Source organism: Giraffa tippelskirchi, chromosome 4 (assembly GCF_054371585.1).
Source record: "Giraffa tippelskirchi isolate mGirTip1 chromosome 4, T2T-mGirTip1v1.2.pri, whole genome shotgun sequence".
NCBI lineage: Eukaryota > Metazoa > Chordata > Mammalia > Artiodactyla > Giraffidae > Giraffa > Giraffa tippelskirchi.
Genome location: NC_137278.1, coordinates 212,121,425 through 212,145,360, shown reverse-complemented (window position 1 = coordinate 212,145,360; position 23,936 = coordinate 212,121,425). Strand labels below are relative to the sequence as shown.

Here is a 23,936-nt window from a genome sequence, read left to right as displayed (position 1 = left end):
GTTTCGGGCCAGGAAGGCCCCGGGGTGAAGCCGAAGCCGGGGGAGCGGCCGCTTCCTCCTCCTGCCGGGCGCCTCCCTTCCCGCTGCTCTCCCCTGGCCGGGAGCCGGCGCCCCCCACCCCCGTCGCCCCTCCTATTGCCTGTGCGGCCTCCCTCCGGTCACCCCGCGCTTTTCCTTGCGCTTCTCTGAAGGAAGCACGCTCTTAACTCTCCGGTTTCTCGTGTGTCTTTCTCCTCACCCCGCGCTGGGCGGGCAGCAGCTGTGCTGATCCCGGCTGCAGTTCCCCCAGAAAAACTCCCCGTGGACGCCCAGGAGGCTGGGGCGGGCGCGGGGTGGGGAGGGCCAAGCCTGGCCTCGAAGGGCCCGCCCCAGGTGAGGAGATGGGGTCAGTGTGCAGAGTGACTCCGGGGTCCAGTTCAGAAGAGCCTTGTGGGGCCCCCAGGTGACCCGCTGATGCCTGCCTGGAGAGGGTGGTTCTCGGAGGGGTTCCCAAGCCCCCGCCCACCCGGGCCCAGAGCAAGACCCGAGACCTGGACAAACTCCCGAGCACCCTCCTGTCCTGGCCGCTCTGTCCAGCAGCCCCGAGTCCACATCTAACTTGGGGGCCACCCAGAACTGCCTCCTGGGGCCGCCGCGCAGCTCCCAGATCTCCTGTGACCCCACTCTGCTCTGCCGGCTCCGCCCCCCCTCCAGCTCCGGTCCTCCTCCCAAGAGGAGCAAGGGTGCTACCCTCTGCCTGGGGTGGGGGTGGCGCTCCCAGGGACGACGGGGACAATGCCTTGAGGGTCTGGTGGGTGCTCGGCACCCAGAGCTGCCTCCTGCAGCCGGACGGCTGCCCTTCCCCCGGGCCCACCTGGGGCCTTCTCACCTGGCCTGCAGGCAGAGTCCTCCTTGCCCAGCCTCTTTCCTAACTGCCTGAGAGACCGGCCTGAGCTTCCCCTCTTCCTGACCCGTCTCCTGCCCCCACCCTCGGCCCCTGCCCTGCCCGCACTCTGGAACCTGGTGGGACTGGGTGTTGAGGGCCTGTGGGTGCCAGGCTCTGTGTCCTGCTGGCCGCGCACAGCAGAGGGAACATCCGGTTGGTTCCAGTGGTTCCAGCAGGTCAACGTGGTGGTGGCAGGGGCCCCCCCAGCCCCGCAGCTTTGACTCTGACTCCGTTTGGCTGCACGGCCTCTGGACCTTCCTAGTCCGTCCTGTACAGGCAGGTCCACGTGGCCCTGCTGTGTGGGGCTGAGCAGGCCTCTTCCTGGCCCCTCTGTGGAAACTCGGCCGACGGGCAGGCGTGCACTGAGGCCGCGCCCTCCTGGCCAGCCTGGCTAGGCCTGTGGGCCCCGGTGCGCGTGCACAGCCCCTGGGTGTTGGTGCCCCCGTGTGGCCCTGACTGCACCCCCATCATGGACCCTGGGCCCTCAGGGCAGATGCTCCCGGGAGCACCGTCCTTCCCCAGAGCACGCAGGCTGGCAGTGGTAGGCTGAGAAGTTGGGTCTCTGGGGCCTCAGCCTTCTCCCCAGCCCCCAGCCTGGAAAGCATGTCAGCAAAACGGGGCGCTAGTGGACAGTGGGTGTCAGCAGAGCCCCCAGCCCCCCAGGCACTCACCTGCGGCCAGTAAAACCGGTCCTCCTGGTCCACGCGGTCATTGTAGCGGGCCTGCAGCGTGTGGCTGTCCGTGTCCGGCAGGTCCGCCGGTAGCGTGGCGCGCAGGCCGAGCTGGGAGGCCAGGCCCCAGATGTGCTCCGGCCTCAGCCAGGGGTCACCCGTGGCGGGGGGGGCAGGCTCCGGGGTCACCCGTGGGGGGCCCCAGGCTCAGGCCTGCCGCGCTGGCCACCCCCCCCCGTGTTCTCCAACGAGGTCCTGGGACCATCTCTAGTTCTGCCGGCGCCTCTCAGAGTTCGGCGGCCCCCCGCCCCAGTCCCCACTGGCCATGCCCCCCTTGCGGAGGAGCTGAGTAGGGGCAGGGACGCCAGCACCTGGTGCTGAGCGCCTGGGTGGGCGCACAGGCCCCTGGGTAGTCTGGTCAGTGCACTCTCCAAGTACTTGTCATAGATTTGAAAAATGAAAGCTTGTTGCTTTCCTGCTTGTCAATGTAATACAAACTTGCATTGGAATACATTAAAATTCCCAGGGTAAAGATTCAAAGTAAGTCTCCAGGCCTCAGGCGTGCGTTATTTTGTACCTAACTTGTATCTGGTGTCGTGGTTCATCTCCTCCTCGCCTTTCCTGCCTGGAGCCAAGGCTCAGAGCCTTTCCTGACCCAGGAGCTAGCACCTGAGGGTGGTCTCTGGGCAGGGGTGTTTGGCCCCGGCCTTCCCTCCCAACCTCCAACGGTGACATCTGTTCTCACCAAAGTGACACACAAACTGTCTCCACCCCCCGGGCTGCCGGCCACATCCTGGAAGGGGTGTGGGCTCCCCAGCGGGAGGGCACACACGCCACTGGGCCCGGGATTCTCCACCGGGATCTGAGAGCGGCCCCTCCTGGGGAGACGTGGCCAGGAGGGCTCAGAGCTCTCCGGGGACCAGGGTCCGAGAAGGGCCTGCAGGTGACCCAGCAGGTGACTCACGACCATGGTCAGTGTCCCTTCACCCTCAGGCCTCCTCCTTCGGAAGAGGCTGCCCCCGCCCTGGCTTCCTCCCACTGCCGTGGACACCGCTGTCCCCTGTGGGTCCCACGCGGTCCTCACCCGTCTGCCTTGGCTTTCCTGCCCTCCTCCCCTGCCCAGCTGCCCCCTAGGGTGGGGCTGGAGGAGCGTGGGGCTGTTTGTCCTTCCCCGGAGCTGCTCAGGGCAGGGACCCCGCAGGGTCCTCATGGGCAGTGAGACTTGTGGGGTGAAGGGTCAGCATCCACTCAGCCCCTTCTGCTCCCCCACAGCCGGCCAGGCCTTGGGGGTCTCAGCCCACTGCCTGCACCAGTGGAGAGAAGACCCCTGGCAGAGGGAGGCCCAGTAGCCCTGGGGGCCCCCGGCTCACTGTGCCCGCCGGCCACTCTTACTGGCCTTTGACGCTGCCCCTGTGAGCTGGCCTGGGGCAGAGGAGCACAGAGGAGACCCGCGTGGGGTAGCTGAGCGTGTGTTCCGGGGGTAAGGCCCCTCTCCGCTCTGGGCTTTCTGGGCAGATCTGAACTGCGGGTCCCGGCCCGCCTCCTCCCAGATGGGCCGGGGCTGGGCTGGGCGGCACTGCAGGGTGGGCCGCAGGGCGAGGGCAGGGCCCCACGGGGGGTGGGGGCTACCAGCACGCTGGCGTCTCCCCCACCCGCCCATCACTTGAGCCCCCTTCCTACACATTTCACAAGACGGCTTCCAAAATTAGATTTTATTTCAGTTTCTAAGGGACCGGTAAACGAGCATGTGAATGACAACAACCTGGTCCAGCCCGTGGTGTGGATTTCACCTCCTCTGGACACCGAGTCAACACACACACAATCAGACGTGGCCGGGGCCCCAAACGCTACGCTGCTGACAGGAGGCCAAGAGGCCATGCGGACAGGTGATGCGGGGTGAGCGCTGCGCCCAGGGTGGGTCCTGGGCAGAGTGGACGGCCCTGGTGGGCAGCCACCGTCTGTCCAGAGGGCAAGGGCGACCCCAGGTCCCTCCGCCAGCCGCACGGGAAGCAGGGTCAGCCACTCGAGAGGGTGGAGTCCTGGGCCCGCACCAGCTGGAGGCAGACGCGGGGCTGGCCTGGCTGCCCACAGTGAAGCGGACCCGCCGCACACGCTCATCTTCCCAGGACTCAGACCCAAGAAAAAGACGTTCTCTGTCCCAACCAGATTTAAGGCTAGTATTTCCTGACATTTGCTTCAGTTTAAGTTAAAATTACCTGAGTAAAAAAGTTTCAGACATTTTTAAAAGCCCAAAACACACAATCTCTGCAAGCAGAGCTGCTGCTGGCGCTTCCTGGAGGCCTGAGTCTGGCCGAGTCGCCCCCGGGGGACACCCCAAGGCTGCGGTAGCAGCCTGCCCCCAGGGAGCCGCCCGACCTCTGGGAGACACCCCCGCCGCCCGCCTTGGAGAGAAGGCACAGAGAGGACGAGCTGGCCGGCCTCCCGCGTCCCCGCCCCCGCCCCTACCCAGGCTGGTCCCCGCCCGTGAGCCTCCTAACAGCCCACAGCGGGGCGGAGGGGCCGCGGGGAAGCCTGAGCTCAGACAGTGACCGATTCTTTTATTTGGGTGGGCTGGGGGCGGGCAGGGGAGGCTGGGCGGGACCCGAGGGGCAGCCCCGCATGGACGGACGTGGCGGCTCCGTCTTGCTACTTGTGTGGCCAGGCCTCGGAGAGCCTCTGCAGGCAGTGCCGGGCGGCGGGCAGGGCCAGGAGCAGGCTGGCAGCGCGGCGCCCGGTCCAGTAGAGGCCGTAGCCCAGGAGGCCCAGGGCGGCGGCCTTCACGGCCAGGCAGGACACTCTGCCCGAGGTGGATGGTGGGGGCACGCTGGGGAGGGAGAGAGGGCTGGGCTGGCTGGGGGGCGCGGTCCCAGCCCCCAGCCCAGCTCTGGGGGCGGCGAGGGGTGGGGATGGGGGGGCGCAGCACTCACGTCATGATCTCCTGGATGTTGAGGTCGGTGGTCCAGTTCTTCTCGATGCCGGGGACGTGGCCCATGCCCACGACGCCCACCACCACGGAGGGGACGCACTTCCTGGGCTCGGCTGGGGTGGAAGATGCGTCAGCACCCGAGCACCCCCGTCCCCTGTGGGGCCCGTGCCCGCGGGCGCCGTGCTCACCTTCGGACGCGCGCGGCAGCTCCAGGCGGCGGGCGGCCTGGCGCAGCATGTAGGTCAGGTAGACGTCACGCTCGGACACAATGGTGCGGTGCAGGTCGGGGAACTCGCCTACCATCTCCGCCATCATCTGCTCCAGCAGGTCCTTCTGCTTGCAGCGCTCCACATCGTCCTTGCTGGGGGGAGGCGGCCGGCGCTGGGGCGGCAGGCCCAGGGCGGGGATCACCCCCACCCCAGTCTGTCTCGGACCCCGTGGAAGAAGGGGTGGGGCGGCCCTGCACGAGGAGGCCCAGCCCGGGAGCTTGGGGAGCAGGCCTCGTGGGGGGCGGTCACTGTGGGTCACATCAGGCCGCCGGCCGCATCCCCAGCCAGGAGGCCCTTGAGGGGACCTACCTGATGGGGTCCGACAGGAAGCACAGGCCCCAGGCCAGCTTGACCTTCTGCCAGAAGGAGAGGGCGGCGATGGCTCTCTTGAAGGTGACGGGGATGGGCCGGTCGCCCAGGTGAAATTTGCAGAACGGCACCCTGCTGGCCTGGGTGGAGGCGGGGTGTCGGTGGGGGACCCCAGGCCCCGGGGCGGCTCCCGAGCCCCCCTACCCCCACCTAGTCGGGTCCCAGCCCACCTCCTTGAAGGCCTCCCTGAACTCGCCGCCAGGGGCCACGCCCAGCTGCGCGGTGATGTGGGCGGACACCTTCAGCAGGAGCATCTGCATCAGTCCCGACGCGACCCCGTTCTGCGGGGGGGGGGGGGGGGGGCGCATGTCAGCCATGTGCAGGGCCGCACAGGGGGTATACCCACCACAGCGGTCAGAGGCCCCGCCTGGCCCTGCAGACCATCCTCCTAGAGCAGGCCCAGCTCAGGTACAGGCTCAGGTCAGCGGCCTGCCGGCAGCCCCACGGAGGCTCCTGGCCTCAGCCCTCCAGCCCAGACCCGACTCCCTTGCCCACATCTCCCTGGGCCAGAGCAGCTCCCCCCTCGGGGCTGGGCACCAGCGGGCTCTCCTCTGGCCCTTTGGGCAGAGTCCCCAGGGCCCGGCCTGCCTGACGGCCGCACCTGCCTGACGGCCTGCTGCAGCTTCTCCAGGCTGATCTCCTTGGCCTCACGCAGCAGCGCACGCTCATCCATCCTCAGCATGGACACGCGGTACGGGCACAGCTCCACCACCACCACGTCCGGCTGCACCTCCCGGATGGTCTGCCGCGGACATGCCGGCTCAGCGGCCCCGCCAGCCCCAGGGGCCTGCCCCGGACGCGCCTGCCCCGGGGCGACCCCACCCCCGGCTCAGCCGCAGTGGACACAGCTCAGTACGTGCAGCAGCGAAGCTGGGAAGGGGCGGCCAGTCCACCGGCCCTGCGGCCTCACCTTCACCACGTCCCGCTTGCTGTCGTCGCTGAAGTGGGCCGTGCCCACCACATACACGCGGCTCCCGTCCTCGGCCACCAGCTCGGTCACCGTGCGCGGCAGGTTGGGCCGCTCTCGCCGCCTCTTCAGCTTCATCTCCAGCAGCAGGTTGAACGCGTCCACGTCGGCTGTGGGACAGCGAGCCCCAGCTCAGGGACACCCGCCCGCACGGGGGTCCCTCCCAGTCTCGAGCTGCTGGTCCTTGCTCACCAGGATGAGCGTCCGGCAGGAACCCCAGGCTGCCGAGGGGCCCAGGAGAGGCCGCGGCAGGGCCCACGGGCTCCAGGGCAGCTCTGAAGCTCCTGGCCCACCAACCCGAGGATGGGAGGGGGCACCCGCTCCAGCGCCCCCGACACCCCAGGCTGGGTCGGGGCCCTGGCTCACCACGCCCTCAGGAGGCCACCCCGCCCGAGCCCCACCCCCCGGGGCCCCCGGGGAGCACGCACACAGGTTCTGGGGGTCTCCGGGGAGCACCCTGGGCACCGCCTCCGAGGCCCCTGAAGTCACGACGGGCTCCATGTCAGCCTGCAGGGGGAGGAGGCGCTGAGGCTGTGCTGCCCCTGGGCTGTGGAGACTGCGGGTCATGTGCCCCCGACACGCTCGTGAAGGCGCTGGCGTGGCCCTCAGCCAGCCGGCAACACGGCGGGAAAACTGCTGACGCAACCCCGGGATCCCCCGGGGAACCCGCACCCGTCACCCGGGCCCACGTGGCCTCTGACCTCGTGGGGCGGCTGCTCCTCTGGCCCGTCCATGGCTGGGCAGCGGCTCCGGCACTGACGGGTGAAGCCTGAGGAGACAGGAGCCGTGTCCTCACCTGGGGCCCCAGGGCCGGGCACGGGGCTCAGTGTGCTGGGGCCTCCAGTGTCTGGAATGACCCGCTGGCAGGCCCTGGGCCCCGGGGGCAGAGCGGGGCGCGGAATGGGGAAGCCAGGGCAGCAAGCCTGGAGCCGCCCACAGGTGGGACACGCGCGCTCCGCGTGCCCAGCAGGGGGACACACCCCACTGCTGTTGGCCAGACCTGGGTGCTTCCTTTTTGACTTCAGAACAAAAACACAATTTATACAATTCCCTAAAAAGATGACCCCAAGCGGCAGGAGAGAGTCTGTGTGTTGAGCTGGCGTGGGAGCCGCGTGGCCGCAGCCCTGCCTTCACGGGTGGTCCCAGCAGCGTCGGCACAGGTGAGTCTCACAGGGGTGTGAGCACAGACGTGGGGGGAGGGGGAAGGGACGGCCCGGCTGTGCTCAGTGTCCTCACCGAGGATCCGCCTCCTTCCAAGAAGCTGAGTTAGAAACCAAGTCCCGGGGCCGGCCATGAGCCTCTGCACTGTTCCTACCAGAGGATGGCTGGGGGCTGGAGCCCAGGAGGGCCGCTCTCACCCGAGAAGACCAGGGGGCCAGGGAGCGGTGGGGTGTCAGGGACATAGGAGGGGGGTTGGGGTGTCAGGGGGCAGGGTGGGGGTATCAGGGACAGGGTAGGGGTGTTGGGGTGTCAGGGGCAGGGTGGGGGTATCAGGGACACGGTAGGGGTGTTGGGGTGTCAGGGGCAGGGTGGGGGTATCAGGGACACGGTAGGGGTGTTGGGGTGTCAGGGGCAGGGTGGGGGTATCAGGGACACGGTAGGGGTGTTGGGGTGTCAGGGGCAGTGTGGGGGTATCAGGGACACGGTAGGGGTGTTGGGGTGTCAGGGGCAGGGTGGGGGTATCAGGGACACGGTAGGGGTGTTGGGGTGTCAGGGAGCAGGGTAGGGTATCAGGGACATGGTAGGGGTGTTGGGGTGTCAAGGGCAGGGTGGGGGTGTCAGGGACACAGGAGGGGGGTTGGGGTGTCAGGGGGCAGTGTGGGGGTATCAGGGACACAGTAGGGGGGTTGGGGTGTCAGGGGCAGGGTGGGGGTATCAGGGACACAGGAGGGGGGTTGGGGTGTCAGGGGGCAGGGTGGGGGTATCAGGGACACGGTAGGGGGGTTGGGGTGTCAGGGGCAGGGTGGGGGTATCAGGGACACGGTAGGGGGGTTGGGGTGTCAGGGGCAGGGTGGGGGTATCAGGGACACGGTAGGGGTGTTGGGATGTCAGGGGGCAGGGTGGGGGTATCAGGGACACGGTAGGGGGGTTGGGGTGTCAGGGGCAGGGTGGAGTATCAGGAACAGGGCAGGGGTTGGGGTGTCAGGGGCAGGGTGGGGGTGTCAGGAATGGGGTGGGTGTGTGCGGGGGTGGGGTGAGGGGTCAAGGGCTGGGACGTGGCGTCCTGTACCCCGCACTGAGGACAGAAGCAGTGCCTGCCACTCAGACATCACCTGGACCTCCCAAAGTGCCGCTGGAAACAAACCAGAAACTGAAAGAGCTGCCGTTCCAGCTGAGTTTAGAGCTGGGGTCCTGCGGGCACCCACGGGCTGAGCCCACTGGAGAGTCTGACAGGTGACAGGCACTGTGATGCGAGGAACAACGCTGATCTGGTTGTGGCTCCGCGCGGTCTACGCGGCCACACATAAACCGCAGGGTGTGCCTGGGAGGTCCACGCAGGCAGCAGGACGTGCCCAAGGCCCCTTCAGCTCCAGTTTCACAACAAAGAGGAAATGCAGACGATAAGATAAACAGGACACCCTGTCAAGTCCCTCCCCCTTGTACCCTGTGACCCTGGGCCCAACTCAGTCCCAGCCCCGGGCGGGCGTCCTGGCCTGGGGCTCCTGGGAATGACGTCGGGGGAAGGGTCCCGAGAGGGACCAACAGGCCCCAGGGGAGGCCCCGATCAAGGAGCGGCAGGCAGAGCCAGGGGCCTCTGCTGGGGGCCAGGGGCCAGAGTGGGGTCTGAGCGGGCCGGGCCCCGCGCGCCCTCCCACCCAGAGCAGCAGCCGCGCTGGGGCGCCCAGTCCCCATGGAGGGCAGCTCACCGGCCTCACTGGCCCCAGGGCCACCTCCTTCCCGCTTCAGAGACCAAAGCGCCGGGGATGCGAGGCCCCGACCGGAACAGAACCAGGAAGCCGCATCTGCGGGCGGCCAGCCCGGCCCGCCCTCCCCTCAGGTTCCCGAGCTGGCCCAGGAGAGCCCCCTGGGTCCCCTTCACACGAGGTGCCAGAGTAAGCGTCCGTGCTGTCCCGGGAAGCTTGTGTGACAGCCGGCAGGAGGGAGGCCAGCGAGCCTCTGTCTCCCTCCCCCGGGACTGGGGGCCGCAGTCTGGTCGGCTCCCCAGACCCACCCTCTGTCCCTAGGGGGCAGATGGGCCGTGAGCCCCCAGACAGCTGGGCCACGACCACAGCACCCAGACCCGCGAGTGCCCCAGGGCGGGTGCCTGGCCTGGGAGGCGTCGGGCGGGAAGAGGCAAGAGCCCGCGATTCTGAGAGCATCTCTGCTTCTCTCACTTCGCAGCATCTGGTTTCCTGGAAGCTTAATCAGGGCCCCCGGCAGACCCCTCCAGGAGGCCGTTCAGAGGGTCATCGACCCTCCTCCCACCACGATGCACCCTCAGATCTTTACAGCCGGGACCCGACCTCTTGGCTGCCTGGAGGGAAGCAAGGGCCCGGCCGCCACCTCCTCATGCTCGCGGTGGTGTTTCTGGCCATAGGATCTCTGGATGACAGGTCCTGGCAGCCCAGCCCAGCAGACCCCTGCAGCGCCCAGCCCCCAGCAGCCAGCACATCCTGGGGGGCCCACGCCCAGCAGACCCCTGCAGCACCCAGCCCCCAGCAGCCAGCACACCCCAGGGAGCCCGCGCCAGGCGTCCGCCCAGCAACCCGGCCACCAATGCGGAGACCTTGGGGAGCCGGTGCAAAGCAGACCTTTCTGCCCCATCCAGGTACTCTCCCCGCACCCCAACAGCTGTCACTGCTGAGCTGGATTCGGGGAGCGTGGCCTGGGGAGACCTCCTGAGCTGGGTGGCCCGAGGCCAGTCCTCCGGCAAACAGGCAGCTGGGCTGTCAGCAACCACGCTGCGGGGGACGTCCGCAGGGCTGGACAGCTCTCAGACCGCCACCTGGCATGGCGTGGCCTTGGGCAGGCCCCCCCAACCTGCCCAAATGCTTAACTCCGGCCTCCAGGGCCGGGGTGGTTTGAGCAGCCACCCAGCTGCCCCATGATGGGCACAAGGTGTGCCACACTCAGATGGCACGTCGGCGTCCCTCCCCGGGGCAGGAGGAGCAGCCACCTGACTTCAGGAGGCGCCTCTGCAGAAAGGGCGTCACTGTTACCTGGCTCCACCCACACACTTCTAGGGAAAGAGACTCCAAGTGCCAGGGAGCCCCTGACCCCCAGGAGGACCCACCTTGCCGGGTTCACCAGAGAAGGCACCAGCTCACAGGCAGGGAGAGCCCCCCCCGCGTGGGGACCGAGGGACCCCAGGGACCCGGACCCAGGGACCGTGTCGGGTGCTCTTGCTGGAGGTGTTAGCGCAGAAAACAGCCTAACGAGTGCCCCGCACAGGACAGACCCAAGGACCTCAGGCAGCGCCAGCTGCGTGGCAGGCCACGGGCCGCCATCTCCTCTCCAGGGTCTCACTGCTGTGGAGCTGTGTCCCCTCTAATTCATATTTTGAAGCCCTGACCCCAGTGGGATGAAATGAGGAGGCAGGGGCTCCGGGAGATGACTGGGATGAGGTCAGGTCACAAGGCTGGGCCCCGGGATAGGACTAGAGCCTTCCTGGGAAGAGCCCCAGGAGGGCTGGTCTGGGAGGGCATGCTGAGAAGGCAGCTGTCTGGGGCCAGGAAGGGCTCCTCCCAGCAACCAAGGCAGCCAGCACCTTGGTCTTGAATTCTGCCCCCAGGGCTGTGAGGAAACTGCTGCTTCAGCCCCGCGGTGGCATTCTGTCACGATCACACTCAGTCGTTCCCTCCCATCACCCTCTAAAGATCAGGAAGCCAGAAACGCCTCCCGGTGTCCCCTTGCTGGCCAAGAACTGACCAGCACCAGATGGAGTTTCCAGAAAAACCAGCTCCCACCCAGCCCACTAGGCCTGCCTCTCAGAAGGTCAGGGATCCCCACCTGGACAGACAACAGGCTGTAGGGAAAAATGACCGAGTGGGAGGCAGCAGAGTGTGGCCTGAAGCTACACCCCTACACCCCCACTTCTGAAGCCACAGGAAAGCCCCTGGGTCTGGCAGGCTGTTTTAGAGCTGTGGCAAAGGTCAGAATATGGGTAAAGGGTCAAGTCACACCTGGCCAGCCCTCCTGGAACCTGGGCTCTGCCCAGTGGGAGTCTCCATGCTGACCTCCATGGGGGCAGTGGGGGGGGCCTTCCTGCCCACCACGCTGGGCCCTCTCCTGGAAGTTTTGCCCCAGGCCTGACACTGCAGCATCACTGCCATCCTGCAAGGCTGCCGAGCGGCCCCAAGGTCAGGTCTCCCTCCCAGTCACATAACACGGGGGCGGGCAAGGACAGTCCTGGGAGAGCCCAGAGACAGTGCAGCTTTCAGGGGGGGCAGCGAGCCGGTGGCCTGTATTCCCTCCTCTCCGGGGGACCCCGAGAGCCTGGAGGCCGCCACCTGGAAGCCACCCATCTCCGGATGCGGCGGCCCTGACACCCGACGTCCGCCGAGGACTTCCTCGCTGCTCTCCGTGAGCCTCGGTTTTCTTTCTCGGGACAGTTTTCAGAGACGCATGTGAGAACTTTGCGGCATGTAAGTTACATCTCAATAAAGCTGCTCCCAGAATCGAGGTGAGTAGAGCGCGCCAGGCCTCGGAGTCTGGGCGCCGGGGCTCCATATGGCAGCCCCGACTCCTCGGCCTGAAGGGCAGAGGCCGCCGACGCCGCGAAGGGCCCAGGGCCCCCTCCGAGGCCGCGCCGCCGCCCCTGGGGAGCCGGGCCCCCGGCTCGGACCGCCGCCGCCCCCGGCCCCGACCCCGACCCCGACCCCGACCCGGCCCGGTCCCCGCCCCCGGCCCCGCCCCCGGCCCGCAGCGCCCTCGCCCCTCGCCGACGCCCTCAGCCCCGCGCGCCCCGCGGAGGCCGGCGCTGACCCTCCGGCCAGGGGCCGCGCGCCGCGGGCTGCCTGGGCCCGGCCTGGACCGCCCCCGCCCCGCGCGCTCCGCGCGCCCCGCGCGCCCCCGGCCCGGGACCGAGCCTCGCGGCGTACCAGGCGGGGCGGCGCTCCTCAGCCGGCCTCCATGCGGCGCGTCGCCCACCGGACGGGGCGGGCCGGGGCCGCGGGGCGGGGCGGCCAGACGGCCGAGGCCGGGGCGGGGGGGAGTGGGCGGGGCGCGCGGCTTGCCGGGAAATGTAGTCCGGCGCGCCGTCTGCCTGTGCTTGCAGCGGGCCTGACCTGCGCCTTCGAACTACAGTTCCCAGGGGGCCGCGCGCGACTGGGCGAGGACTTCACTTCCCAGGAGGCCGCGCGCGAGAAGCACCGCCCGGTCCCTCCTCCCGCGCCAGGCTCCGAGGGCTAAGCGGTGGCTCAGGACGTGGGTTCGAGTCCCAGGGCTGCCGCCGTAGTGGGGCGACGTTGCGAAGCGCCCCCAAATTCTCCGGCCGCAGCTCCTGGTCAGTAAAAGGGAGTGGATGTTCTTGCGGCCTGCTATGATACAGAACCATCAGTGCAACGCTAGGAGCAGAGTCCAGGACGCAGATCGCGCCCGTGTGGGTGCCTGGGCGCCCCCTCGGCCTGGCGGGTGGGGTCTGGGGAGGTGCTGGCGGGGGCAGGGCGGCCGGGGTTGGGGGCGCGCAGCAGGATGGGGAGCCCACAGTGAGGCCGGCCCCATTCGCCTTGCTTGGTCAGCTCCAGGAAGGGGGTGCCCCCCGCCCTGGCACCCCTGCGGGTCCTGGGCTCCCCCGTTCTGAGTTGAGACTCCCCGTCCAGCCTCGAGCAGGGCGGGCTCCCGGCGGGCAGGCTGAGCTGTCAGGAGAGGCTCGGGGCTGACCCTTAGCTTCCAGGCTCCTGGCCCACAGCCCCTGCCCAGCCTCTCCGGTTGGCGGGGCACAGATTGGCTCTGCCCGCCCCGCCGCCTTGGCCACCCACACAGCAGAGCTGGAGCGCTGCCCTTCACTCCAGGCAGGCCCCCGGCTGGAGAGCCGGCCTGGCTGAGACGCCCCCGCTGGGCTGGTGTGACGGATGGAGGCCCGGGCTCCTGGCCTGGCTGTCTGGGGTGTGGTCCGAGGTTCTCCTGACGCCCCTCCTCTGGGGAGAGGGAAGGTGCCCCTAGCTGCCCTGCCCAGGACTGGAGGGGACGAGCAAGGAGGCGGCTGTGGACCTGGTGTCATGGACCGATGGCTCCCGTGGGGGGCCCTCTGCCCGCTCCCCCAAGGTGCACCTCCGGCCCTGCAGGAGGAGGTCGGCCTCTGTGGGACACTGACTCCCTTCTGTTCCCCAGCCAACCAGGACAACCGGCCAGTTCACACACCCAGGCCTTGGAGGAGACTGGGCCCGAAACGTCCTGCCAGCCTGGCTCAGGGACGGGGCTGGGGAGAGCAGTCCTGCCAAAGACACAGCCCGGGGCTCAGAGGCCGGGGCGCCCCAGCCCTGCCTCAACCCATATGCACAGGGCATGCGCACACACCAGCCAGTGTACGCCCGCAGGCGCTGGGACGCCTGCGCTCTGAGCGAGGCCCTGCGTGGGCGTGAGCAGGGCGGGGAGGGGGCTGCCCTCCAGCCCTCAGGGGTTGGGTGGGGGCGCTATGGCAAACGCTGCTGCCTGAGGTCAGGATGGCTTGGGTTCCCGGGTGGGCATAGCCGCTCTCCCGGGGAGGGAGGGGGCACCTTGGCCCCCGTACTGGGGTCACCATCACCACGGAGCTGCTTGACTTGCAGGACTGGCCCAGGCTCCGTGGGTCCTTGGGTCCCTTCCCCAGACACATGGAGATGGTGCCAGCCTGAGGGGCAGGGGCCACGTACCCTGGGACGCTGGGCAGGGAAGAGAGGCAGGTGCGGGTGAGTGCTTTCTGGGGCAGGGCTGGGAACTCTGCCGTTTGCCGCCTGGGGCCGTGCTGACCCTGGAGAGACGGGCTATCCCAGAGCCGGCCAGTTCCTAGAGACCGCGAACAGCTTCACAGGCCAAGAGGACTCCCGGAGCGCGGCGCCCGTCCTGCTCGGAGTTCTGTGTGTCCCGATCGCCTGGGCCGGGCACCCAGCAGCCAGGGGCAGCCCCTCTGCCCGAGGCCCCCAGATTATTCACGCCGGCCCGGCCTGTACCTGCCCACCCCGCATCACACGCGCCCTCCCCATGGAGACCCCAGGAAAGGCCCTGCCCACACGTCCCCCTCGCCTGCCTCCTGCCCCGCCCTGGGGCCCTCCTCTGGGGAGCTGTCTGCACAGTGGCGGCTTCCCCTGACCTCGGGCCTCACCGTCCCCGAGTGATGATGGAAACCCAGGTTAGGATGCCGCCCCTGGGCAACGGATCATCCCCAGCGCGTCCAGCGAGGGCTGCCCAGGGTCTTCCTGTCAGCCCTCCACACGGTGCAGCAGGTGGTCCCACTCGAACCCCCGCCGAACCCCCTCGTGATTGTAGCCCCGGGGTTCCTGGCCTGGCTGCCCCAGCCAGCTGCCTTCAGACCCCCAGGGTCTCCTGCCAGGGGCTGGGAGGCTTGTGACTCGGTGCACGCGTGGGACCGGTCGCACCCCTACGTGCATCCCGAAAGCCCCTTCCCCGAATCCCCGTAACACAGGCGCCTCCTCCGCGAAGCCCTCCTTAGTCCCGCCAGCCCGTGCTGTCGCCTCAAGTCCACCTGGCAGCCCTGCCCTCAAGCATCCGCTGGGGGGCGGCCTCCCGGGGGCCACGCCCTCTCCACCGAGTAGGGGACTCACCCGGGGGCCCAGGAGGCATGCGTGGTAGCCGGAGGCCATAGGCGTCCGCCGCGGGTGAGGACCGCATGGCCTGGCTCAGTTGCGGCGGGGACCCTGGAGGGCAGCGGGCGTCTCCCGGCGCCCCGCCCCCGGCACCCCCACCCAGTGCAGGGAGACGGAGCCCCAGCGGGAGCACAGGCCTCTGGCAGGACGGAGCACTCGGGACTCGGGGGTATCAGAATAATCTTTATTGATATGCTCGGTGCTACCTTGTTAACACTGTCACGATGTCACCGTGGCTGAGGTAATAGGGAGCCCCGCCCACGCCAGCCCGGGGCTCCCACAGACGCGCCGGCGCCCCTCGGGCAGGGGCGGGGAGCTGGTGGCCTGGAGGGGACGTGGTTATTGCGTTGGATTCCTGCCCTCACCGGCCTCACCCCACGCCCACTCACGCACAGGCTCCACGCATGCCGGCTCACGCACACACCCGCTGGCACGCTCGCACAGTCACACACACGCCATCCTTAGATTTAAAGGCATCCGAAGCCGCCGGATAATAAACATACTCGCTAGTTACAGTAACCATAGTAAAATAAAGGACAGGTGGTCGGGGTATGAGGAGAAAGTGCATGTTGACCTTTGACTGGAGGAGGGCCCCCGCCCCTCCCACCAGGGCGCCCCATCCCTGCAGGGGCGGCCCCAAGGCTGAGGTGCCACCACCCCCCGCGCCCCCCTGAGTCGTCCTGCCACCTCCCAGCCCCTCACAGGCCAGCATCCCAGGCCCCAAACAGAATCAACTAAAAAAATAAATTCTTCATCTCACAGCCGAGCGCCTGATGCTGGGGGCCGAGGGCCTTTGGGCCAGGGGCTCCACGGGGTCCTGGCCAGCCCCTGACCCAGCCAGCACCCCGACGATGCCACCCGGGGGGCCGGGGGTGGGGGAGAGGTGCTGAGCCCCGTGGCATGCGGGCGGGAGGCCGGGGCGCGTGGGCAGTGCCAGGCGAAGCAGAGGCCGACTCCGCGTGGGGCTGGGAGCAGCGGCACCGCGGTCATGCAGACGCGCGGGCAGCCCCGGCCCTCAGAACTCCACGGTACTCACTACCGTCCTCGGCTCGTCGAAGGTGGCGATGAGGATCTGCTGCGGGGGAGGGATGGTGATGAGGCTGCCCACGTCCTGGGGGGCTCGAGGGGCCCCATCCTCCTCTTCCCGGGCCTCGTACAGGGTGCTGATGTGCAGCAGCGGGTGGGTGGCGTTGCGGCTCAGGATAGCAAGGGGGTCAGGCTTGCCCAGGCTGGCTGGCGACAGAGGGGCGGTGGCAGGGACGACGGGGGGCGAGCAGACGTGAAACGGGCCCCCGGGGGGCAGCACGCCCCGGGCTGGCTCTGCTGAGTACAGGACCTCTTCCTCCGGGAGCGGCGGGTCTGCAAACAGCCCAGAGCACAGAGCGTCTGCAGGCCCCTCCCCACCTGCGGCCGTCCCCTCCTCCCGCGCGCCCTGCCCGCCCCTGCTTCCCGGCGGGCTGGAGCGCTGACGCTCCCCAGCACGGTGGCCTGCCTGGGTGCACCCTGGCTGCCCCAGGAGCAGGGGTGCCCGTTTCCAGAACTTTCTCCAGGAGCTGAGCAACCTCACCGTGTGTCCTCCCCCAGCCCTTCATTCCCGGCTGTTACCCGGGGCCCTGGGGCGAGGGAGCCGCCTGGGGTCACGCCCGCAGCTGGCTCCCCTGCCTGCTCCCGCTTCCCCCGGGATGGCGCCATCATTAGCCCGGCTCACGGCCCCACGCCCTGCTGGTCCCTACCTGCCGCGGGCGCCGCTGTCAGGCCCAGAGCGCACTCCTCCGCCTGGGACAGGAAGCCGCCTTCCTGACTCCGGGAGGCCGGCAGCGCGGCGGGAACGGCCTCGGCCTTAGCCTTTTTGGTGCCCAGGATGTACGGGTGCACGTCCAGGGAGAAGTGGCGGGCGTGCTTCTTGTCGGTCGCGGGCCCCGCGTCGCCCCCGCCGCCCTTGTAGTGGTGCGCGGCGCGCGCGCCCGCGTCCAGCAGCGGCGCGATCAGAGTGTCGGTGGCCGTCTTGCGGCGCACGGGCTTCGGCTTCTCGGCCTTGCTGTTCTCCACGCGCATGATGGCCAGCGGCTCCTTGAAGGGCTGGGGCAGCGGGTTGCTGGTGGGAATCCACTTCATCTTCTTGCGGGGCCGCTTGACCACGGGCGGCTCGGCCGCGCCGTCGGGCTCGGCGGGGTTGGCGCTGGGGTCCACGGTCTGAACGCCCGCGTCGCGCACGGTGGGCGTGGCGTCGTGGTTGGACTGAGCGAGCGCCGCCAGCAGCTGCCGCACCACGTTGTCATACATGAGATCGCTCTCGTTGGTGATGAAGTCCAGCCGGTTGAGCGACTTGATGTGGTCCCGGTTCTCGTTGCAGAACATGGCCAGGATGTTGATGTCACAGAACTGGGAGCGGCGCCACTGCCGGCGCGTCTTGATGCCCACCTTGTGCAGCTTGTCGAAGACGAAGTTGCTCTTGCGGAAGATGAAGAGGTGCGTGAGGTTGACCAGGATGACGAGGTTCATGGCGCAGAGGAGCACGACGTCCACGCCCGCCACGATGCGCTGCAGCTGCACCGACGGCAGCTTGCAGGTGACGCGCACGGCCGGGCCGCCCCCCGGGGCCGCGCCCAGCGCGCAGGTGAACTCGTTCTGCTTCTGGGTGGCGTAGTAGGTGCACAGGTAGGAGATGGGCGCCACGCTGAGCAGCAGGATGAGCAGGTGTCGCGCCAGGTAGAGCTTGGCCAGGAAGTTGCTGCGGCCGCGGCGCTCCAGGTACTTCTCGAACAGGTTCTGCTCGGGGCTCTTCTCCTTCTCGGCGTTCTCGATGATCTCGCGCCGCTCGCGCTCCGTGATGCCCGGGCCCTTGGACTGGATCTGCTTCTCGATCTTGGGCGCGCGGCCCTCGGCCGCCCGGTGGTAGCAGTTGTCGATTTCCTGCAGCAGGAAGTTGAGCTCGGAGGTGAGGCGCGTGGACGCCAGGAACTCCCAGCCCAGCGCGGGCACGTACATGATCGCCGCGAAGGCCAGCAGCGAGTAGGGCAGCAGCTTGTGCTCGAACAGCGACGGCCACAGGCTGGCGTCCACGCCGGGCAGCGCGTCCCGCAGCTCCGTCCAGCAGTAGCCGCGGGCGTACAGCGCCTGGTCGCGGGTGAAGTTGTGCGGCGTGTAGCAGTAAATGGGCTCCTCTGGGGACGGAGAGGAGAAGGGGCTGGGGCATCGCACCCCTCCCGGTCTGCCGCCCGAGCCCCCTTCCCCGCTCTGCTGTGTCCCCTGGGGTCTCCTCCTACACCCCCTCCCGCCCCCACATACCACAGTCAGCTATGAGTTGGGGGTGGAGGGTACAGCCCTGCCCACCTGGGGGTGGGCAGAGATCTGCACTTGGAACCTCAGGCCTCCCTCCAGGTGCCACCACGCGCCTCCCCCCCCCCCCAGCACACAGGGCAGAGTCCAGAGCCGGAGGCGCAGGCCACTCGGCCCGGGGCCTGGCACCACCACGCACCCTGAGGAGGGCAGGTGTCCTGGGTGAGTCCTCCCTGGCCAGAGGTTACGGGGGCATGACTGAAGAAAAGCGAAAGCGCTGCCTGCCCGTGAGAGGTGAGGGGTGTCCCCCCCAAGACCCACTGTCCTGGGGAAGGGGAGGCCTGAGGTCCCTGGACGCTGGGTGGGCAGGGGAGCCACTCCAGGCATCAGACAGGAAGGAGTCATCACCCAGACCCCGGTATCTGCCCAGCACGCGAGGGTGAGAGCTCCACCCCGAACGCAGGAAGAACAGCCCTCAGCGAACTGGCTCCCCAGGTGAGGACAGCACGTGACCGTGGGAGGCGCCTCAGCGCAGTCCTCAGGGCTGGGCTCCAGCCAGGGTGTGCCCTCCTGCAGGCTCCGGCACCCGGGGCCCTTGTCTAGAGGGCAGCGTCCCGCTGGCAGGAGGCGGGCGCCCCAGCCTGAACACAGTGGGCACCCTCCCTCTCACCTGAAGAGCCCCCGGGGCGGGCCCGCTCAGTCCCCCTCTGCCCCAGCTTAAGCCTCTCGGCCCAGGAGACGGAGACCAGGAAGCAGTGGGGACCAGCGCGCCCATCTGTCTGTCTGTCTGTGCAGGCCCCCCACCCCAAAGCCTGCTGCACGAAGCTGGCCCTTGACTGGGGGAGGCAGCTGGTCACTGGCGGTGCCTTGCAGGGGCCGAGGGGCCGGCTACACCCCTGGGCACAAACAGCCCGTACGTGCCTCGGCCCAGCCCACGGAGGCCACTCCCTCTCACACGCGCAGGCCTCAAGCCACCACCACCCCCGTCACAGCCCCGTGCCATCCTGGAGGCCTTGGGCCTCAGCATCGCCAGAGTGGGGCTCACGGCTCGATCTGGGTGTGTGGACCTCGGACTGCACCTGGCGGGCGCTGGGGAGTCACGGGCCTGGGAGCAGGAGGGGCACGGACGAGCGGGCTCGGGGGTGGCAATGAGCCGGGGGCACTGAGGGTGGGGGCGGGTCAGGAAACGCCATTCCCACGGCCCAAGGCGCCCGTCGAGGACACAGATTTGGGGCCTGGTGGTGAGTCAGGCTCCGAGAACATGGAAAAGGCACAGGAGCCCCCTCATGTTTGAGAAAATAGCATTTCATTCCCTTACTTTTGTCCTTACAGCCAAGTCCAGGCCAGGAGACGTTCTCCGCTGGGGAAAGGGACACTGGGGGGCAGTCCCCTGGTCCAGGCCCCAGGGGGACGGGGAGGCCTCTCCCATGGCCGTGGGGGCTGCAGGCACAGGGGAGCTGAGCCCCTCCGTGCAGCGAAGCAGGCCTCCCAGCCCGGGTCCTCTCGTGCCCGCCGCCAGCCCTGCCTGCCAGGAGGGAGGGGAGGGGGCTCCAGCTCAGGGGAGGCCCAGCCCAGCGCCCCACGGGCTCTTCTCCGGGACCTCTGTCCTTCCCCTCCTGCCTGCTCCTGCAAAGCAGACCGCGCCCAGCAGAGACCACGTGTGGCACGCAGGCGCCTCAGGATGCACGTGTGTCAGTGACCCTGCCCTGGAAGAGCGGCGGCCACGTGTCCCGACTCGACCTGCAGGGGCCCGGAACCTGGGCTGGACTCCGGGGGGAGTGGGGGTGGTCACTGCTGGGCCACTGGGCCTGAGCACTGGACACCCAAACACGGCGGTGTCTGCACAGGTGTCTGCTGGGGACCCGAGACACAGCCAGCTCGCGAAGGGCACCGTTCCGGAGGATGGCACGGTGGCCAGGGTCCTCCCAGCCCCTGGGTGCCCAGTACCCTCAGAGACCTTGCCCACCTGCGAGCACCTCGGAGACATTGCAGGTTTAGCTCCAGACACCTTACACATTTTTTTTTTCCCAGTGCGTGTAAAAATGTTTATACTACACTGTAGTCTATATCTGCACACCGTATGCATGTCTAAAAAGGAATGTACATACCTTAATTAAAAACACTTTATTGCTAAAAAATGTTATCCATCATCGGAGCCTTCAGTGAGTCGTAATCATTTTGCAACAGTAACATCAGAGATCACTGCTCACAGACCACCTTAACAAATATGTTAATAATGAAAAATTTGAAATATTGTGAGAATTACCAAAATGCAGCACATAGACATGAATTGGGCAAATGCTATTGTATGTATGACTTGACACAGTGTTGTCACAAACCTTCAAATTGTGAGAAACGCAGTATCTGCGAAGCACAATAAAACCAGACCCGGCTGCACTCCGCTCTTTAGGAAAAGGCAGGTGTGGGTCCCCCCTGCCCAGGGCCCATGTGGTGCCTGGAAAACCCACTCCGTGCTGTGAGCTCAGTTGTGTCTGACTCTCTGTGACCCCATGGACTGCAGCCCGCCGGGCTCCTCTGTCCATGGGATTCTCCAGGCAAGCATACTGGAGTGGGTTGCCATGCCCTCCTCCAGGAGATCTTCCTGACCCAGGGATCCAACCCGCATCTCCTGTGTCTCCTGCGTTGGCAGGCAGATTCTTTGCTGTGGAGCCATCGGAAAAGCCCCTGGAGACCCTGGCCATACTTCAACTCCCCTCCTAGTGGTCCTCTCGCTCAGCTATGCCCCTGGCTGTTCCCTCCGTCCATCACAGAGCAGGTCTAAAGGGTGGGCGGCATCGACGGAGCCATGCAGATCTTCCCACCATCAGCCACCCTCCAGCTTGGGGACACGCACAGGCCTTGGTGTCAGGGAGGTCCGTTTGCCTGGCTCCTCACCATGAGCTAGACATCCTGCATGCACTCGCCCAGTCTCCAATCGGCAGATAGGGTGGACCCCCCCACGCCAGGGCAGCATGTGAGGGTCTGGACACCGGGTCCCCCTGGCCCAGCTGGGCCCTGGTGGGTGGGACAAGGATCCTTCTGGCTGCAGCAGGACATACCCACACCCCCAGGCTCAAACCCTGAAGATGGTGGTGACTCAGAGTTGAGGGGACAGGCCGCATGTGACCTGGAGTGTCTGAGCACGTGGGTGTGGGTGTGCCCTGCCCAGGGGTCGGACGAGGCAGCCTGCACAGCATCCACCCTTAGGTCACAGGGACCCCTAAAGGAGAGGCCTTTGAGAAAGCTGTCTGTCCACGTCCCTCAGGGAGAGCTGCTCCACCCTGCTGCCCCAGGGCCCTTTCTGCCGCGGGCTGGTGGGCTCCCCGGGGGCCTCACTGGACATCTGGACCCTGAGACTGCTTGCCAGCCAGTCCCTGGGTGGGGGCACTGTTTCCAGTCTCCAGTCTTCCACCCACCTACCCCAGTGGGCCCTCCGGGAGGATGGTGGCCCCAGGAGCCCACTGCTCCTCCCCCCGCCTCACCTGGGGTCACTTCTCTTCAGAAGGCCCTCAGTGCCCCGACACTGAGTCCAACCAGGACCACATTTGCGGACCCGAGCCTTTGCCCGCTGGTCACGAGCACACTGCCGTGGTCACTGCCCTCTTCTCCCCGCATCAGCCTCACAGGCTCAGCCTCCTGCTGAGGCCAATGTGGTCCACTGCCCCCACTGCCTGCTCCTCCAGGCCCTGCCTGGCTTGGTGGGCCTCTGCCCAAGACTGACCCAGGTTCCTAGTGGCTGGAGCATCCCTGAGCCATGGATAAGAATCTGCCCACTTCGCAAGGTCTTCACTCCACATCTAGCCCCAGGACCCCGCCCAGCAGCAGTGCTCGGTGCTCCCGGGCCTCATCACCTGCAGCCTCCTTTCCTGGTCCCCACCTGGCCACTCCTCCTCTCAGGCCCTGCCCACTCCCCCTCCTGGTCTCCCCTCGTCCAGGCCGGACCCCATGTCTCCTCGATGCCTAGATCGCAGCACCCCTCCACCCAGTGTGAACCGAGGGAAAGCAGAATCAACCCAGCGAGGAGAGCCGTGGGGAGGTAGCCCCAGGGACCCGCAACACCTGCATGGGCTCTGCGCGGAGACCCGGGGCGCCGCACCCACCGCGGGCCCCAGCGAGGAGGCCCGCAGCAGCTGCGTCAGCGAGGGAGACCCCAGAGGGCCCGTGCCCCTCCCGCCACTGGCCTCCAGCCTCACCTGCGAAGTTCTTGGTGAAGACCAGGGTGACCAGCAGGATGGGGACGAGCACGGTGCCGATGGTGACCACGCGGTCAAACGGCAGCTCCAGCTTGAGCTGCAGCAGCAGCGCGGCCAGCGCGCCCGCCTTGTCGTCCTGCGCGCCGGGCAGGATCAGCTCGCGCAGCTTCTCCCCGGCCAGCAGCGCCGTCGCCATGTCCGCGGACGGCTCCAGGAGGTGGTGCATGGGCGGCGCGGGGGACCCGGGGCGCGGGGCCCGCGGCGGGGGCGGGGGGCGCTCCGCCACCGCCCCCCGGGCAGGGGTCGGGCCGCCCCGACCGGGGCGGGCTGCGGGAGGCGCAGGGGCCGCCGCCCCCGCCTCGGCTGCAGCCGCGGCGCGTCCTCCCGGCGGGGGCGGCGGCGGGACCCCCGCCCCGAGCGGCGGGCGGCGGCTGCGGTCCCGCCGCGGGGAGGGGGCTGTTTACCTGCGGCGACTCGCGTCGTAGCTCCGCCCCCACCCCCACCCCCCCACGCAGATGCGGCGCCGGCGATGACTTAGCAAAAAATATTTAAATGAAATAAAATGAATGAACAATGCCTGCTCCCTCCGCCGGCTCAGGGTGGGAAACAGGGAAAGGCCGAGCGGGTGGGACGGCTCCCCTCTCTCGGGGCGCGGGGGCGGCCGCACGAGGAGGAAACGCGGGAAGACCTCGCGTCCCGGGCTCCCCTCTTCCAGCCCCGCGTCCGGGAGCCGCCCGACCGGCGGAGAGGGGTTCGCCGCCCGCCTCCCGCAGGCCCTCTCCGCTCCCTACCGATGCCTGGCCGCCACAGTGGGCGCTGAGGCCCCCACCCACCCGGTGGGGACACAGACGAGGGGGCTGGCACCCCTCCCCGCTCGGGGCGGTGGGCAGGTGGACGCTATAGGGCGTCTCCTCGTGGGCCCTCCACTGCAGCCGTCACCCCCGGCGCCCACACCCCGACCCATTGCCCTGGTGAGCGTCCCTTTACCCCTCGCGACACCTCCATATGGCTCCAAGGCCTCTCCAGCCCTGCGCCTCCCTCCCTATCACCCCATCAAAGGCATTCTCCAGACCGGCCTCCGGGCACAGGCTCCGGGGTCCCTGCCACCTTCCTGACCTTCACCCCCTCCAGGCAGACCCTGCGTACCCACCCTCAGGCACCCCTCCTGCACACCCTCCTGGGTTAGGTTTTCCCGACAGAGCCCAGCTGCACCTCCATGCCCACTGCCTGTGAGACTCACTTTTTCACTTCACTCCTTCATGGCAGCAACCCATGCCATTGTAAGAGGATGTACGCGTGGTCTTTGTAAAATATGTAGCACAGCTGAAGTTTCAACTTTCATCCGAGAATGCTGTGAGCACCAGTATCTGCAGCCCTTGGGTCACTGCAGTGAGCTAATTCCCTACCCTCTGCCCAGAGGTTCAGAGAGGGGGTTTACCCTGTAGAAGCCTTAACTTCACACTTTTAAAAAACAAAACACAAAACCTTTATGTGCCTGTGCTTTTAAACATTTACGAATGTTCCCAAATGACGCCTGCCCCTGACTTTCAGGTCATTTCACTTGTCTGCTGCTCACTGAGGGAGCTGGGCTGC

At 67.7% G+C, this 23,936-nt stretch overlaps 2 protein-coding genes and 1 long non-coding RNA gene across 6 annotated transcripts; 1 reads left to right on the top strand and 2 right to left on the bottom strand.

The window, feature by feature from the left end:
• Positions 1-3,293: 3,293 nt before the first annotated feature.
• On the bottom strand, positions 3,294-12,227 carry TRABD (TraB domain containing). Of its 4 annotated transcripts, none has more exons than XM_081590938.1 (10): positions 12,169-12,227; positions 6,829-6,896; positions 6,556-6,634; positions 6,071-6,237; positions 5,762-5,902; positions 5,331-5,441; positions 5,101-5,240; positions 4,711-4,883; positions 4,524-4,635; positions 3,294-4,420 (listed from the first exon to the last, which is right to left on the bottom strand). In XM_081590938.1, the coding sequence occupies exons 2-10, from the start codon at positions 6,859-6,861 to the stop codon at positions 4,243-4,245; spliced, it is 1,134 nt and encodes a 377-aa protein (XP_081447064.1). In that variant the 5' UTR covers positions 6,862-6,896; positions 12,169-12,227; the 3' UTR covers positions 3,294-4,242. The 4 variants fall into 4 exon arrangements, with proteins under 4 accessions (XP_081447064.1, XP_081447065.1, XP_081447062.1 ...); XM_081590939.1 differs by lacking the exon at positions 12,169-12,227 and adding an exon at positions 8,433-11,669; XM_081590936.1 differs by lacking the exon at positions 12,169-12,227 and adding an exon at positions 8,401-10,600.
• Positions 11,469-20,288, top strand: LOC145545847 (uncharacterized). Its single transcript, XR_014082251.1, has 2 exons — positions 11,469-11,750; positions 17,225-20,288. It is a non-coding gene; the product is annotated as an uncharacterized LOC145545847 (long non-coding RNA).
• Positions 15,826-22,648, bottom strand: PANX2 (pannexin 2). Its single transcript, XM_081590935.1, has 3 exons — positions 22,344-22,648; positions 16,605-18,035; positions 15,826-16,230 (listed from the first exon to the last, which is right to left on the bottom strand). The coding sequence occupies exons 1-3, from the start codon at positions 22,567-22,569 to the stop codon at positions 15,887-15,889; spliced, it is 2,001 nt and encodes a 666-aa protein (XP_081447061.1). The 5' UTR covers positions 22,570-22,648; the 3' UTR covers positions 15,826-15,886.
• Positions 22,649-23,936: the final 1,288 nt, after the last annotated feature.

What these genes read in the sequence shown, in the direction of transcription:
- TRABD (XM_081590936.1), bottom strand. Translation starts at nt 8,593, where the DNA reads ATGTGTGGCCGCGTAGACCGCGCGGAGCCACAACCAGATCAGCGTTGT. An exon ending in AGGAGCAGCCGCCCCACGAG is followed by an intron (nt 6,635 to 6,828) that starts GTCAGAGGCCAC and finishes CTCCCCCTGCAG; the next exon opens with GCTGACATGGAGCCCGTCGT. An exon ending in TGCAGCAGGCCGTCAGGCAG is followed by an intron (nt 5,442 to 5,761) that starts GTGCGGCCGTCA and finishes CCCCCCCCGCAG; the next exon opens with AACGGGGTCGCGTCGGGACT.
- PANX2 (XM_081590935.1), bottom strand. Translation starts at nt 22,569, where the DNA reads ATGCACCACCTCCTGGAGCCGTCCGCGGACATGGCGACGGCGCTGCTG. An exon ending in CTTCACCAAGAACTTCGCAG is followed by an intron (nt 18,036 to 22,343) that starts GTGAGGCTGGAG and finishes CTCCGTCCCCAG; the next exon opens with AGGAGCCCATTTACTGCTAC. An exon ending in GACAGCGGCGCCCGCGGCAG is followed by an intron (nt 16,231 to 16,604) that starts GTAGGGACCAGC and finishes GGCTGTTTGCAG; the next exon opens with ACCCGCCGCTCCCGGAGGAA.